This window comes from Salvia hispanica, chromosome 3 (assembly GCF_023119035.1).
Source record: "Salvia hispanica cultivar TCC Black 2014 chromosome 3, UniMelb_Shisp_WGS_1.0, whole genome shotgun sequence".
In the NCBI taxonomy this organism is placed as follows: Eukaryota; Viridiplantae; Streptophyta; class Magnoliopsida; order Lamiales; family Lamiaceae; genus Salvia; species Salvia hispanica.
The window spans coordinates 1,307,960-1,323,014 of NC_062967.1; the positions used below are offsets into that span (position 1 = coordinate 1,307,960).

General features: G+C 37.8%; 3 protein-coding genes across 5 annotated transcripts; 1 reads left to right on the plus strand and 2 right to left on the minus strand.

Moving 5' to 3' along the window:
* The first annotated feature begins 637 nt into the window (after positions 1–637).
* Positions 638–7,424, plus strand: LOC125212162 (sister chromatid cohesion protein PDS5 homolog C-like). 3 transcript variants are annotated; one of them, XM_048112252.1, is made up of 16 exons: positions 638–684; positions 901–1,012; positions 1,901–2,104; positions 2,209–2,390; positions 2,717–2,843; positions 2,917–3,114; positions 3,488–3,541; positions 4,035–4,406; positions 4,467–5,321; positions 5,409–5,519; positions 5,672–5,742; positions 5,833–5,884; positions 5,972–6,055; positions 6,216–6,259; positions 6,456–6,530; positions 6,618–7,424. In XM_048112252.1, exons 2-16 carry the CDS (start codon positions 908–910, stop codon positions 7,141–7,143), a joined length of 3,060 nt encoding a protein of 1,019 aa, XP_047968209.1. In that variant the 5' UTR covers positions 638–684; positions 901–907; the 3' UTR covers positions 7,144–7,424. The 3 variants fall into 3 exon arrangements, with proteins under 3 accessions (XP_047968209.1, XP_047968207.1, XP_047968208.1); XM_048112250.1 differs by having other exon boundaries at positions 4,035–5,321; XM_048112251.1 differs by having other exon boundaries at positions 4,038–5,321.
* A 1,038-nt stretch (positions 7,425–8,462) lies between these two features.
* Positions 8,463–9,794, minus strand: LOC125214678 (beta-D-glucosyl crocetin beta-1,6-glucosyltransferase-like). Its single transcript, XM_048115799.1, has one exon. The coding sequence runs from the start codon at positions 9,792–9,794 to the stop codon at positions 8,463–8,465; it is 1,332 nt and encodes a 443-aa protein (XP_047971756.1).
* Positions 9,795–11,332: 1,538 nt separating this feature from the next.
* Positions 11,333–14,767, minus strand: LOC125215801 (aspartate aminotransferase, chloroplastic). Its single transcript, XM_048117353.1, has 12 exons — positions 14,653–14,767; positions 14,451–14,513; positions 14,230–14,295; positions 13,811–14,005; positions 13,645–13,683; positions 13,471–13,560; positions 13,229–13,337; positions 13,043–13,152; positions 12,745–12,888; positions 12,338–12,504; positions 11,749–12,013; positions 11,333–11,664 (listed from the first exon to the last, which is right to left on the minus strand). The coding sequence occupies exons 2-12, from the start codon at positions 14,511–14,513 to the stop codon at positions 11,533–11,535; spliced, it is 1,380 nt and encodes a 459-aa protein (XP_047973310.1). The 5' UTR covers positions 14,653–14,767; the 3' UTR covers positions 11,333–11,532.
* Positions 14,768–15,055: the final 288 nt, after the last annotated feature.

Sequence of the window (15,055 nt, forward strand, 5' to 3'; positions counted from 1 at the left end):
CTAAACACTCGTAATTATTGCAACTTGCATATATTCCCGTAAGTTATAGAAAACGACAAGAAGTCGAATATTCGATCTCTCCAAAAAACATTTAACGAACTTCAGTCAAAGTTCACTTATAACATCTTTCCTCATAATTAATACTAGCCGTATACGACACGCGATCGTAAATTACAAAAACCGACACATACTAAAATTGTCCGTTCGCCCCGTAAAATCCTCAACATTTATTTCTCCAAAAAGCATTCAACGAACTTCTATCTTAGTTCATTTATATCATCCGCGCTCATAATTGTCGCTACTCTGATCATAAATTATAAAACCGACACATACTCGATTAATCCGTACAACCCGTAATACTTTAACATTTATCTTTCCAAAAACATATAGCCAATTTCATCCAAAGTTCAACTTTCTGCAAATGATTGAATTTTCAAAATAACAAAATCTCAACCCTTTTATTTCAAATTGCCATTGAATTAAAAAAAATCTCATCCCATTTAATTCAATTTGCCATTCTTTTCCTCACCATCTTACTTTTTACACTAAAATACAAATGGTTCTCAACTAAAAAATTCATTAAAAAACAAAGCTAATTAGCAACATTTCATTTCGTCAACTATGCACATACCAAATTTTCAGTATAAATATCACTCTGCATTCGCTCTCTCTCTACAACAAGCGGTAATTTCTCTCTCTCTCTCTGAATTCTGCTCTACTTTCCATTTTTCAATCCCAATTCCATTTTAGGGTTTGCTAGAATTGCAATTTCAAAATTCACAACGGGAGAGTGGCATTCAAGCCAAATCCTTCGTGTTCCCGGGCCTAGGGTTTCATTTCCTGGCCATTTGTTCATGCCTTTTGATTTCAGCTTTGTTTTTGCTTTTGATCTGTTGACAGAGTGAGGATGCCTTCGCTTACCGACGAGGAGCTGGAAGAGCGGCTTGCCTCAGCTGGGAAGAGTCTTGCTCAGCCTCCTGCGGTGCTCGATGAACTCCTCGCTCTCCTCGATGTAAGCTCCCTTGCTGATTGCGTTGCATTTATTTCGGTGTTTAATTTGCTGTATGCTTACTAGTTACACTAATTATTGCAATCACTGCTTTCATTCACTGCTCTGCGCGTTTCTGCCAGTTATTTTGTAATTTCTGTATGTTATTCTGTTGATTCTCTCGAAATTCTCTCGAAATTCTCTCTCTCTCTCTCTCTACGTGTGTGTGTGTGTGTGTCATAACTCATATGTGTGTTAATATATATAAGCTTAACCTAATGATTGAATGAGGTTATACGTATGACTTTATGAGAAAAAGAGAATTTTGATGGATCTAGATTATTTAAGCTGCGTATATGCTAGTAGTTACTTTACCATAGTTCAGTATCAAAATTTATTGCCTTTTTTTACTCTCGAGATTGTCGATTTGGTTATCAATGCTGACCTTACCTTTGTTCTCCTTTCTAATGCTGCTAACATGCAAAAAACGACTCTCTACATGCTCAGTTTTTTCATGTTGCATTTTTGTTTGAAACTGCTGCTTGGTTCTCTAATATTCTGGTGTTTACCTCTACTTTGTATGCCATAGATCAACTTATATGCTGAAACTATAAAGATTCTTTTATCACTTCTTTCTATCGGTGATTGAGGCCACGAGCTGTAGAGAACATGTTCGAATATGAGTGTTAACAAAATATATGGCCTTCTATTCGACTTTCCAAATATTTTGAAGAATTTCAGTCTTGCGATTCATTTTTTATATTTTGAAGAATTCCAGTCTTTTTTATTCACATGCATAATTTCATGTGGTTTACTTTTTCTTATATATTCATATAGAGAAAGAAATGAATGTGAACTCATTAAAGTTTCTCCTACTCCCTTTTAAATCTTGATTTTATTATATGATTTAAGGAAGTCGAGCAACTTCTATCAAAAGTGGAGCAGTCTCCTCCGAAAACTATGCAAGCTATTCTTACTCCACTCACAAAGGTGCTTGTCACTAAGTCACTCTTAGAGCATCCCGATACTGACGTAAAAGTAGGTGTAGCTTCGTGCATCAGTGAGATAACCAGGATCACTGCTCCGGATGCTCCATATAACGATGAGAAAATGAAGGTTGATATCTTCTATACTCTCTCTATCTTTCTCCCACCCACACCTCACACACTCACACTCTCCATCTGTCTTGGTTTTGGTTGTGACACTTGATTTGGTTTCAGGATGTCTTTCGATTGATTGTTTCATCCTTTGAGGGCTTGGCAAACATTTCCAGCAGATCATATGAAAAGAGGGCCACTATACTAGAAACCGTGGCCAAAGTAAGGTCCTGCGTCATAATGCTGGATTTAGAATGTGATCAGATGATTGTTGACATGTTTGAACACTTCCTGAAAGCTATTAGGTAATTTCTGTGTGTGCTGAACAACTACTACCATCTCCTCTTTTACTCTTCTCTTTCACTTCATTCTCCTGTGGGACAAGGCAAGTGGTAGATCTGGATTGCACTATGTTAGTTTTTATGCAGTCTAATTGAATATAAGTTTTAGAATGCAAAATGTTAGGTGATTAAATGCATATTAGTTTTAGAAAGCAAAATGATAGGTGATTTCTTAAGTTATGCATATAAGTTTTCTGTTTCCAGGTTTCTAGTTTCTAATGATTTATATTTGAGATGGGAACTCATTCCTGCTTGAAGTGCTTATGTCCTGCTATTTTTCTGCTTCACAGAAGTTATCATTCTGTAAGCATTAATGCAAACATGGCGACTATTATGACTCTTGTCATAGAAGAAAGTGAAGATATCTCCACAGATCTACTTGCTCCAATTTTGGCTACCTTGAAAAGAAACAATAAGGTTAGTTTCTGGGGCATTATCACCAACTTTCTATCCCATGTTCCATGAGGTACTGACAGAAATACATTGACAGGATGCTTCATCAATTGCTAAGAACTTGGCTGAGAGAGTGATTCAAAATTCAGCTGACAAGCTTAGACCTTATTTACAACAAGCAGTAAAATCTTTAGGAACTTCATTCAATGAATATAGTGAAGTTGTAGCCTCTGTGTGCAGAGAGAACACTGATATTGTTGGGCATGGTAATGAGAGCGTCACAAAAGACCAGCCGGTATGATTCAATTTGTTTATTGATATAGTTTGTGTAGCCACTGTATTGTTAATTTATTACTGCTGTTGGCCTTGTGCTTCTTTAGTTGTGGATTTAAGCTGCATTAATAATATTATTGTTGATCTATTTTGCAAAAAATGTGATGTCTACCTGGGTCCTCTTTTGATTTAATTAATTATGGTGCTTATGCTTCATTCCATCCTATGGTTTTGGTCCATTGTGTGGCTCTGTTGGTACACATGATGTTTTGAAGTTGTGTAGCAGTGTGTCTGACTTTTTTCCTCTAAAAGTAGAAAACCTGTGGCTTTTTGTTGAGTTTTTTTATCTGCCGACCCTTGTAATTATTGATGCTCTATGATACTCTCTGTTTTAGGTGGTTGAGGAAAAGTCTACCAGTGCTTCTCCAGCTCAGGATCCAGGAACTCCGGTATGTATCTTTATGTAATGGTTTAGAGGTTTACTCGTTTAGTTAATATAATAACTAAAGCTTTTCTTTATGCACGGGTTACCCTTAGAGCCACCCCCCTTCCCACAAAAACACGACAATATGAGGACTAGTTGCAATATCAAAACTCTGAATTTCTTTACTGCAATGTTCTCCATGCTCGAGTAATTTTTTTCCATGGATCGTTATATTATCTTGTTGTGGTTTTGTTCTATGCTTGAGCATTTAATCCATGGTTTCATTGCTATTATCTCATACTTTTTAAATTTCATTCAACCTCATTTATGTTCTGATTGAAACAATAGACATTAGTTGGATTAAAAAGGTTATCTCAATTCGAGCAATTGAACTTTTAACAATCTTCCACAGTTCATGTTACTAAATCCATGCCAGTTTTAACTCCGGTTTATTTGCTTTATAAACATTGGAGTTTTTTGCTGTTCAGTACATAATTGCAATACGCCACTGTTGTCAGCAGGTTGCTCAGGATGATAGGGAAGGGACCAACTATCAGGAAAAAGACTCCACTGCTATCAGATCACCAAAGTCAGTTGTGAGTAATGGTATCAATGAGACTGGGACCAATAAAATTACTACCGAGGAAAATTCTTCAAACAAGGTTGATTCTGAAGGCCAACTTGATGCAAAGTCAACGTTGAAAGATGAAGCTGATGATCACGATGCACAGGAACCTGAGAAGTTGGAAGCAGAAGCTGACGTTGAAAAGGTGCAGACTGAGGCAGAAAACCATGATAGTCCAGATAAAGATGTACATACTTCTCCAATTGAAGTTGGACCTGTTGAAGCTGCCGAATCTCTGGACAAAGGAGAGGACAGAAGTGTTGAGGCTGTCACTGAAGCATCTAAGCCGGTTGAGGCTCACTCTGAAGTGTCTAAACCTGTTGAGGCTGTCACTGAAGCATCTAAGCCGGTTGAGGCTCACTCTGAAGTGTCTAAACCTGTTGAGGCTGTCACTGAAGCATCTCCAGCACAAAGTGGCAGCCACCCTGATGAGAACCTATCTGAAACAGAGGTTAAGGAAACAAAGGAAGAAAAGTTTGTTGATGAAGAGATGGTATCCGTTGATACTGCTCCTAAGAAAGCATCTAAAGAAGAGTCAAATTTAGAAGTAAAGAAGCAGCGGCGCTCAGGAAAAAAGCGAACCGTTGACTTGTCTGACAAGGATAAAGCATTGACTGAAGAAGCTGCATCAAAGAACAATGATGGCTGTGCAAGTGATTCAGAAGCAAGAACACTGGACCAGGCAGAAGAGCCGAAGGATGCTAGTAACAAGAAAGAGCATGGATCAGCATTGAAGAAGCAGCAGCGCTCAAGAAAAAAGCGAACGGATGACTTGTCTGACAAGGATAAAGCATTGACTGAAGAAGTTGCATCAAAGAACGATGATGGCTGTGCAAGTGATTCAGAAGCAAGAACACTAGACCAGGCAGAAAAGCCTAAGGGTGCTAGTAATAAGAAAGGGTATGGGTCAGCATTGAAGAAGCAGCAGCGCTCAGGAAAAAAGCAAACTGATGACTTGTCTGACAAGGATAAAGCATTGACTGAAGAAGTGGCATCAAAGAACAATGCAAGTGATTCAGAGGCAAGAACACTGGACCAGACAGAAAAACCAAAGGATGCTAATAATAAGAAAGAGTCTGGATCGGCATTGAAGAAGGAAGATGTAAAAAAGAGTGGGCGTGGCAAACCTACCTCTGAAAAAGAGACCCCAAAACCTTCAGCAAGGAAGAACCAGGGGAAAGTAAGTTGGGGTCCTCCAGAATTATTTATTAGTTTCTACTTACTCTGATCAAATATTCTCTCATCTATCTCGTGTTTCTTATTGTAGGACACAGTCACTCCGCGGAAATCCCTATCAAAACCCACAAAACATGAAGCAGTTCAGGAAGAAACTCCAAGAACAAGCACCAAGAGAAAAAATACTCCTGGCAAAGAGAAAGTATGAAATTATATACTTTTGGTGCTGTTCAACTTTTAATGCTACTAATGTTTTGCAGTTACTCTCACCAACATACATCTGCATCCTAAAATGTTGCTTCTGAATGCAACTCAGAACCTTGTACTAATTCTGGTTAATTATTGCTTGTCCAGGCATCTGACCTAGAGCACGGGGAGAATTTGGTTGGTTCAAAGGTTAGAGTGTTTTGGCCAAAAGATAATGAGTAAGTGATTCTCGTATATTTCTTATAGGGCTTAAATGTGATTGATAGCACAATAAGAACATCTTTTGATTTTTTGCTCCTTATCGCCAGGTATTATGAGGGTGTGATTGCTTCATTTGATTCTGCCAAGAAAAAGCATAGGGTCAGTGCAAGAGTTAGATGTTGCATTTTGTCTTTGTCGTTTTGATTTATAAACCCTAACCTGGCTTCACGCTTCCATCCCAAGTAGGTTTTGTATAATGATGGCGATGAAGAGATATTGAACCTCAAAAAAGAGCAGTGGGATTTTCTTGATGATGTGGTTTCAAACGGGGTAAGTGACTTTCAATTTTCTTGACCAGATAGTAACTTCCTAATTTTATTCATAGTTGCATTCTATAGTCTCTTTCATAGTTGCATTCTATAGTCTCTTTCATAGTTGCATTCTATAGTCTCTACTTCCTCGGCTTAGTCTTCACATTTTCTGTAAACAGGGCCAGGATGTTGAACAATCAAGTCATGATACTTCCTCTGATGTGTAAGTTTCTATCCTCACAAATGCTTTAACCTTGATTGAGTATATTCAGTGATCACACCTGTCATCTCAAATTTATAGCTTTCTATATTGGGCATGGTTTGAGAACCGGGGGTGAGATTCAGATTTGATAGCCTGTAAAACCGTTTGCGCTACTTTAGTTACCGGTTATACTGAAAGTATTCTTTCTTTCCACCAGACTAGTAAAGAGGAAGGGTAACATGAGTTCTGAAACAACAAGCAAACGCCAAAAGGTGGAGGGTTCAGCTAAAAGGTCAGTTTCCCTTGCTCTCAATCTCCTCATGAAGCAATCACAACGATTATTCTTAGAGTAACAAAAGACCGTTTTTTTCTTTTCCAGCAAACAAAAAGATACTCCAACAAAAACTAGCAGCGTCTCTAAGGATGATGGAAAAGCAGAGTCAGGGTCCAAAGGAAACTCCCAGAAGGCCAGTAAAAAAACTGCGGATAATCGATCTAAAGATCAATCTCAGAAATCTGGGGGCAAAGTTCAAGTTGATTCTGCCAAAGCATCTGGGAAATCCAAAGAAGATCAATCTCAGAAATCTGGGGGCAAAGCTCAAGTTGATTCTGCCAAGGCATCTGGGAAATCCAAAGAGGAGGATGTTGGCAAAAACTCTAGTCAGACGAAACAAGACACCCCACGAACTCCAAAGTCAAAGGGCAAAACCACACCTGGTGGCAAGGCCCTTGTTTCTGCAAAATCAACGAAATCTAGCACATCGAAGGTGAAAGAAGCTGATCAGAAGAAGGAGAAAACACCTGATACTGCAAAATCAACAGAAACAGCAGCCAAAGGGAAAGCCACAGATTCTGCCAAGTCACGAGAAGGTGAGACTAAGGTTGGAAAGAAGCGAAAGAAGTAAATTATATCTTGGCGCAGTTCCCCTCTGGGGTGAGTTGTCTATTTTCACATATCAAGTTACTCTGTAGACTTTCCTACCATTGTAGGCTAAGTTAGACTTTGATATTGTCAACTGCCATAGCTTTAGCATTTGCCATTGTAGTTGGTAGTGTTTATGTTGGAGGTAGTTACTTCTGGTGTTGTGTTTTTTTTCTTTCTAAATCTAGAACATTTGCCATTATATCTCGGTGTTGGTTATTTTCGGTCGTACATTATTTATGGTAATCGAGAATAGTTCGACCAGTTCGTGTATCGTAAAAGTGCAATATTTGGGTGAAATTGATTAAGGTTTTCTGGAGATGAATGTGTTCAGTGTGATTATTTAAAGGGTGGTTATTCACTTATTTGCTTGTAACTTGTTAAATTCTAATTTTGTATACCGACGTTAAAATCTATTTGGAAATAATTAAATTATTGATTTGTTTTGATTTTGCAGCTAATGTAGGGTTTGCTTTAATATGTGTCAATATACCTTTATCTAGTAAATGGTAGTACTATCTTTAATGTTATATGGATTCTATATTGATAAAATATTATTATTATTATTATCTATAAAATCACGAAAAATGTCTACATGGAGGGACAACTTGTAGGTTAGAGAAATGAAAATAAAATAATTAGAACGTAATTAATACTTGCTCAATTTATTCTTGTTTTGTTTGCTCAATAGTATCATTATATAATATAGTATTCTCTTCCCAAACCAAATTACAAAAAAAAAGTTGTGGTGTTGTTTTGGTCTTTTCTTATCAATGTAAATATAAAAACAACCTCATAAAGTCTGTCATCAAGATTCAAAATGTAAATTTTTTACTACTACTAGTTAGGACCAAAATCAAAATATAACTAAAATCAAAAGTTTCAATTATAGTTCAAGCCCAAAAGTGACTTAAACTCAACAATAGAACTAGAACATGAAATAGCTATTACTGCAAAAAACATCCTAACAAGAGTCAGTGTTGCTCTGCATTAAATAGACAAACTAATTATGACCATATTACTACTAGTTATGGCCATATTCAAATATAACTGAAATCAAAAGTTTCAAATATAGTTCAACCCCAAAAGTGATTTGAACCGAACAACAGAACGAGGATATGAAATGGATGGGGCCCCATAAGTGGGGTATACCCAAATAATCACAGCCTAACAATATTACTAGCAAAAATCATCCTAACAAGAGTCAGTGTTGCTCTGCATTAAAAAGAGACAGAGCAACACAATTAAGCAAAAATATAAGCTACTATCATACTATACTAAAAGCTCAAACATAAAAGTATGTTAGTTGATCAAACTCTTGCTGCAAATGCTCATGAGTTCTCGAGCAACTTCATCGATCTCTCCATCTCCCTTCAACGCAAGCATCTTCTTAACCTCATCCACCTTCGCCCTCACGCCATCTTCCACCACGACACGATTGATCACCGCAGCAACTGTCTCAGCATTCAGCCTCCCATCTCTGTCCCTCACAACCTCCTCCCCCGCACCAACCTCTTCGACCAGCCTAGCGTTGATGGGCTGGTCCAGATGCATTGGCACCGCGACGATAGGAACCCCAAACTTGAAGCTCTCCATCACAGAGTTCCAGCCACAGTGGCTCACAAAGCCTCCCACATTTGGATGCACCAGGATCCTTGTCTGTGGGGCCCAGCCTTGCACAATCTTCCCCCTTTCCCCAACCTTGTCAAGAAACCCTTCCGGAAGCTTCTCCTCGAGAACCACCTCGGTTTCCGGAAACCTCACAACCCAAATGAAGTTAGCTTTGGATTGCAGCAAACCATGAGCAATCCCATCCATGTCCTCCTTGCTAAGGAAGTACTCGCTCCCAAACGAGACGAAAACGGTCGATCTCGCCTCTTTCTTATCCAACCAAGACAACAACTCTGATGGCGAGGACTTCTCATCAGGCTCCTGAACAAGAGGGCCGACCGGGACAAACCTCTTCCCGGTCAAACGAGACACATACTCGATGTATCTCCCTTCGATCTCTCCAGACCCTTTGATGAGGACGACCTCGCGAGACATGTTGACTCCCGCAGAGCCCTTCTCCCTCTCTTCAGGGTCCCCGGCGTTGGCCAGCAGCTCGTCCATGAAACGAGACTCGTAGGCACGGAACCTGATGTTCCCGTACGGGAACTCAGCCTCCGGATAGTTGAAATGATGGAACATGAAACTGGTCATGACAGAGCTGCTGGTGATGAATATGACGGAAGGGATGCCCAAGGCCTCGGCCAGCGGTGGGGCCCACGGCTGGAGGAAGTCGAAGATGAGGAGGTCGGGCCTGTGCTTCTCCAAAATGGATGAGAAGTTATGTTTGGAGTTGTCAAAGGCCTCCTTGAGCTTGAGCATGAGGTGGGGAGGGAGGCCATTGGTGGTGTGGTACTTCTCAGGGAGATCATCTTGTGAAACCTCCAATGCAAGGGGGACTAATTCAATGGAGTTTGACAAGTTTTGAGGGATTTTGTTTTGGATGGAATTGAGAGTGGTTTGAGTGGAGCACAAGTAGATGAAGAAGCCTTTAGTGGTGAGTTTTTTGGCAAGCTCAAGGTATGGTGTGATGTGGCCATACCCTAGCCATGGGAACATCAAAATCCGAGGGCTGAAAGCATTCATTTTGGTGGAAGAATTCATTCTATATTCGAAAACGACAGAGAGTTTCAATGTTAGGGTTTGGTTCGGTTGAAGAAGATGATTCAAAACCTAAGTCCGTCCTTGTATTTATACTTTCCATGCAAGGTGCAAAACATGGAAATGAGGAGTTAATTACAGACTAGAATCTCAGCGAAGATTACGTGTTTCTTATGTTCGTTAAGTTTGTTTCTCATTTTATTACAAAAAAATAATCTCAAAGAGGAGTGGGATTTTTATTACCTTCTCGTGACAAAGGATATTCCATGGGATCCTTAAACATAAATGATTGTCAAGCACATTTAATATATTTTTATTTGTAATTGATTATTAAAACATATCTAGACACATGATTTGCTGCACGCCTGCACTACCCGGTGGATTTGCAATCTCAAGCTTGATATATACTTTTTCCGTCCCATAGAAATAAATTTTCTATAATCTCGGTGTCAAAAAAAATTATTCTAAATCTCAAGCCTAATATATACTCTCTCTGTTCTATAGAAATAGATCTTCGTTGACTCTGCAATCTCAAACCTATTATATACACTTTCTCCGTCCCATAAATATAAACCTTAGTGGATTCCGCAATCTCAAGCATATTATATACTTCTTCTGTCCCATAAAAATAGCTCACCTATTTATGGTAACTTTTTTCTCTCTAATAAGGTGGCCTTAATTATTTTATTTTTCTCTTACTTTACCAATTATATATTAAAATCTGTGTCTGTCATAAAAGTGTTTATTTTTAAGGTTTGGTTTGGTTGTAGAAGATGATTCAAAACCTAGTATCTGTGAAAGTATTATGCATTCATGCATGGGTGCAAAGAAAATGACAAATGAGGATTTATTTAGAGACTAAAATCTCACCAACTTTTTGTCGAGGGATTTTTATTTCCAAAATAAATTATTATTACACTCAATTTAAATATTTTTATATATTCACTTGATATAAATATAATTCATTATTAATTTAATGTATACTATAGATACAAGATTTGATGCACGCAATCTCAAGTCTATTATACATTCTTTCTTCTATATTATGCCGTATACGCATTTTCCTTTTATTTATTCCTTCCATTTTTCAAATATTCTATAACTTTTTTACATGTTTTCTCCCTTGATTTCCGAATCTTGAAATATGTTTTGTCTCGATTTACTTTTTTCATCGATATTTGCTTGTTATTTAGTTTCATGACTTCATCTTTGTCTTGGACCCATTTGGTTTGAACGATTATACCTCACGTTGAATATATATTATATTTGATTCGTTGAATATATATTATATTTGATTCATTAAATTGGATCTTACAAATAAATCGTGAATAGATAATCATATGATAATGAGTTATAGTCACTTGATCCAATTGAAAAATGTTAAAAAAACCAATTTCATGTTCCATGTAAAATTAAGTATGCCACATATATAGGATTAAATGTGTCACGTCGACTTTAATTTAATTATTGTCGGAACGACCCTCCGGAAAAAAATGACACATTATATAAGGTTTAGACCCGTGAAATAAATATGGTCACATGTGACAACATCAATTGCTATTCACTTAGACCTTCCTCATAAATTCATAATCAAGTATTGCAGAACAAGAAATGATATTTGAAACCTTTCTAGTAGGAACAAAAACACAATGTTTAGAGAAATTTTATTGAAATAGTTACCTCGAACAGCCTGACCAAAACTCTCAGTACTTTATAATCTATTTCAGCTGACATTATGGTATGAATCAATAATGGCATCGGCAAGGTAGTCGCACTTGGCGGCAGACAATCCGGCTAAGGATATCCTTCCGTCCTTGGTCATGTATACGTGCCACTTGCTGGTCATGTTTTCACTCTGGTTCGACAAAAAGGTAGAAATATCAGAACAAGATGTGCCTTTGAATTGAGCATTCTAAACAAATATCAGAACAAGATGTACCTGAGCTTTGTTCAAGCCTGTAAATGAGAACATGCCGATCTGTTTGAGAATGAATGACCAGTCCTTTGATGTTTTTTCCTTCGAAGTGATGCTATCATATAGTTTCTGTCGCACACTCTTTATCCTTCCGGCCATTAATGCCATCTCCTCTTTCCATTCGTTGAAGAGATCTGGGGTCCCCACAACATTAGCAACAATCCTGGCTCCATGTATGGGAGGATTTGAGTACATTGGTCGCGCGATCCTTTTTAACTGGCTTTTTACCCTGCAGTTGCACAATTTCAGTAAAGCAGAACCTCCATAGGAAACTAAAGAGACCAAATTTTGTCCTGCTAAAGATCTACTCAATTTCAGTATTATCTTGTTAGATGATGTACATTGCATCTGCTGTGAGCATACGTAAACGTCTTTGACAAACAGTAAACATGACATTTAGTGCATGCCTGGTACTATTTAACAATTTCACCATTACAATGTGATGCACATCCCAATAGCGGTTCCCAAACATATGGAAAGATGTAATACAAGTGCAATCAGTAAAAATTCCGAGAGAACCAATACAATACAAAAGACATACCCATCTTATTACCTTTGTGCTACTTCAGATGATGAGCAGACAACATTAATTGCTCCAATCCTTTCTGAATACAGACCCAAATTTTTACTGTAAGACTGAGCTACAAGAAGCTCCATTCCACGATCGGCAAATAATCTCACTGATGATGCATCTTCATCAAGACTCCCACTTGCAAACCCCTACATTGAAATTGATAGTCCCATAAAGAGAATATCCCTTATTTTCAAATTGATAATCTACATATACTATCGTATTTTTTTTTCACAGAATGCTGTCAAAGATTAGAAATCAACCAGTATTAAGTTTGACGCAAATGAATCACTATAGACCATACAAGACATATTCACATTGTGAACGCTTACAAACACACATTTTCACATATTCATGAAGCTAACATATACGTGAATTTGAGCATGCACCTGGTAGGCAACATCAAAGAATGGAATATGGTTTTTTTCCTGAATGACGTCAGCTATTACTTCCCACTGCTCTGGAGTGGGGTCAATGCCAGTTGGGTTGTGTGCACAGCCATGAAGTAACACAAAGGATCCTGCTGTAGCTGCCTGAAATACACGAGGTTGTACCAAAAGTTATAGGATGAATAGCATAAAACTTTGGCCTATATTATTTCTCTTGATTAGTGAGTAAAAAGACACAATCTTGACTAATGAGTACTATAACTCTAAAGAGATGGTGGCATCAATACGATTTCACAACCTTTATGTCCGATATCATCCCATCAAAATCCAAACCAACAGTTTTAGGATCATAATAGCGATACTCAGACCATGGAACTCCAGCATCATTGAAAATGTTCTTGTGATTCCCTGTAGAGGCGTTGCAAGTCAGAAGAAAGACGTAAAACTTTTATCCAGGAAAGTTCATTAGAACTTTAATAAGTACCCCAGGTTGGAGCTGATATCAGAACTTTAGCGCCCGGAAAATATCTCTCTATGAGCACTGCAGCAAGCCGCAGAGAGCCAGTTCCCGAAAGACCCTGGACAGTGGCAACCTGTGACAAAAAAAAATAGAATTTCCATACAGTTATGATTGGTCCTTAAGAAAATTATATGATTATATTTACTTCAACTTGGACAACGGAGATACTTAATTCTTAGTCACAGGAATAGGACTTCATGTCTTACTCTTTGTTGCTGAAGAACAGAGCTTCCTGCTCCAAATAATAGTTCAGCTGTAGCCTTGTTGAATGCAGCCAAACCTTCGATTGGTAGATACTGCACATTGTGATGCATATTATAAGCATAAGTGATGAGTCACAGACTTGTGGAGTAAAAAATTACTATGTAGGTACTAGGTACCTCTTTGTTCTCTCCCCTTTCCAGCATAAGATTTTCTGCCTACAATTTGTTTATGAGAAATAACATTAGTAATTTCTCAACAATCAAATATGCTATGCAATCATTGTATCTCAGAAATAAAGCAGTTGTTGTACAACCACATACAAGAGAGGATGAAGCAGCTTACTTTCTTCACAACATCGAGCACATACGGCTGTAGATCTTCAGTCCGATAGGCACCAACGCCCAGGTTAAGCTTCATTTCATTAGTATCTGCTCTGAACGCTTCAGAAACTCCAAGAATAGGATCTGGAGGAGCCATCGTTACTTCATTGAACTTGGAAACCTCAACAGCAACGGCCATGCTTGTCCTAGTGAAAGACTAAAAGACGACACAAGTAAAATGAGAGAACTATTTATACCTCTATAATCAACTCAATTAAGCAACTATTTCAACAATTCACGCAATTATGGAGCTAAAATGCTCAGAGATGTATACTTAGCCTTGATAAACGAAATAGATAGAGTTATTGGACTGGCGCTAGCAACTATTTCAACAATTCATGCAATTAGAGGTGAGAGCTAAAAATGCTCGGAGATATATACCTTCGTCTTGATAAAATTCTTCCCCAAAAACGTTGCCTGATTGGAAGCTCCAACCCTTGGATTTACCTGCTAACATCACCGAATTAACTAGTTAAACTGAGGAATTTCAAAATTTCCCCAAAAACTCCGATCCGCTGAATTACGGATATGAACATGACACTAGAGTGAGAAAGCAAAAAAAAAACCGAGAAAATTAAACAAGTGGATAACGGTATGATTACCTTGAGAGGATCTAGCAAAGCAAGCGGAGAAGCTGAAGTGAACGAGAGAAGAGATAAAGCCATCTGTGCATCACAAAAATTGCGAAATCAATCAATCGATAACGAAAAGTTGATGTGACTGATCAGTTTTGCAAATGCAAACAGTAAGAGTGGCCGGAGATAGCAGATCGAGTAGAAAGAGCTGGAGAGAAGAGAGATGTACCGTTTTCAGCAGAGCAAAGGAAATCCGCCAAAATCGATCGACAACAAGAGTGAGAGAGGAAAATGGAAGGAGGGCGATAGGAACGAGTACACTTCTGGCTTTCTCGTGTGATAGTGCTTTATATATGCTGTCACATTAAATTTAACTCTTAAGATAATGTTAAAACTCCTAATTAGTTACTATTACTTGAACGACACATGATTTTTATGTAAAATTTATTTTATGTTAATGTAAATTTAGAAACTATTATGCATTTTACAAAATTGTGCATGTTTAAAAATTAAATTTCAGTAGACAGAATAAAATAATGATAATAATGATTTACAGACAAAATAAAGTGAGTAGGATTAATACTACGTGTGACCAATTAATCAAATCGTTTCTCATTACTCAGTAGTGTTAA

Bases quoted from the DNA above. Each gene is read 5' to 3' on its own strand.
- LOC125215801 (XM_048117353.1), bottom strand. From the start codon at position 14,513: ATGGCTTTATCTCTTCTCTCGTTCACTTCAGCTTCTCCGCTTGCTTTG. The intron at 14,006-14,229 runs GTATATATCTCC...GTCGTCTTTTAG, and splicing joins AGAATTTTATCAAGACGAAG to TCTTTCACTAGGACAAGCAT. The intron at 12,014-12,337 runs GTAATAAGATGG...GTGCAACTGCAG, and splicing joins TCATCTGAAGTAGCACAAAG to GGTAAAAAGCCAGTTAAAAA.
- LOC125214678 (XM_048115799.1), bottom strand. From the start codon at position 9,794: ATGAATGCTTTCAGCCCTCGGATTTTGATGTTCCCATGGCTAGGGTAT.
- LOC125212162 (XM_048112250.1), top strand. From the start codon at position 908: ATGCCTTCGCTTACCGACGAGGAGCTGGAAGAGCGGCTTGCCTCAGCT. The intron at 3,542-4,034 runs GTATGTATCTTT...CACTGTTGTCAG, and splicing joins CTCAGGATCCAGGAACTCCG to CAGGTTGCTCAGGATGATAG. The intron at 5,743-5,832 runs GTAAGTGATTCT...CCTTATCGCCAG, and splicing joins TTTTGGCCAAAAGATAATGA to GTATTATGAGGGTGTGATTG.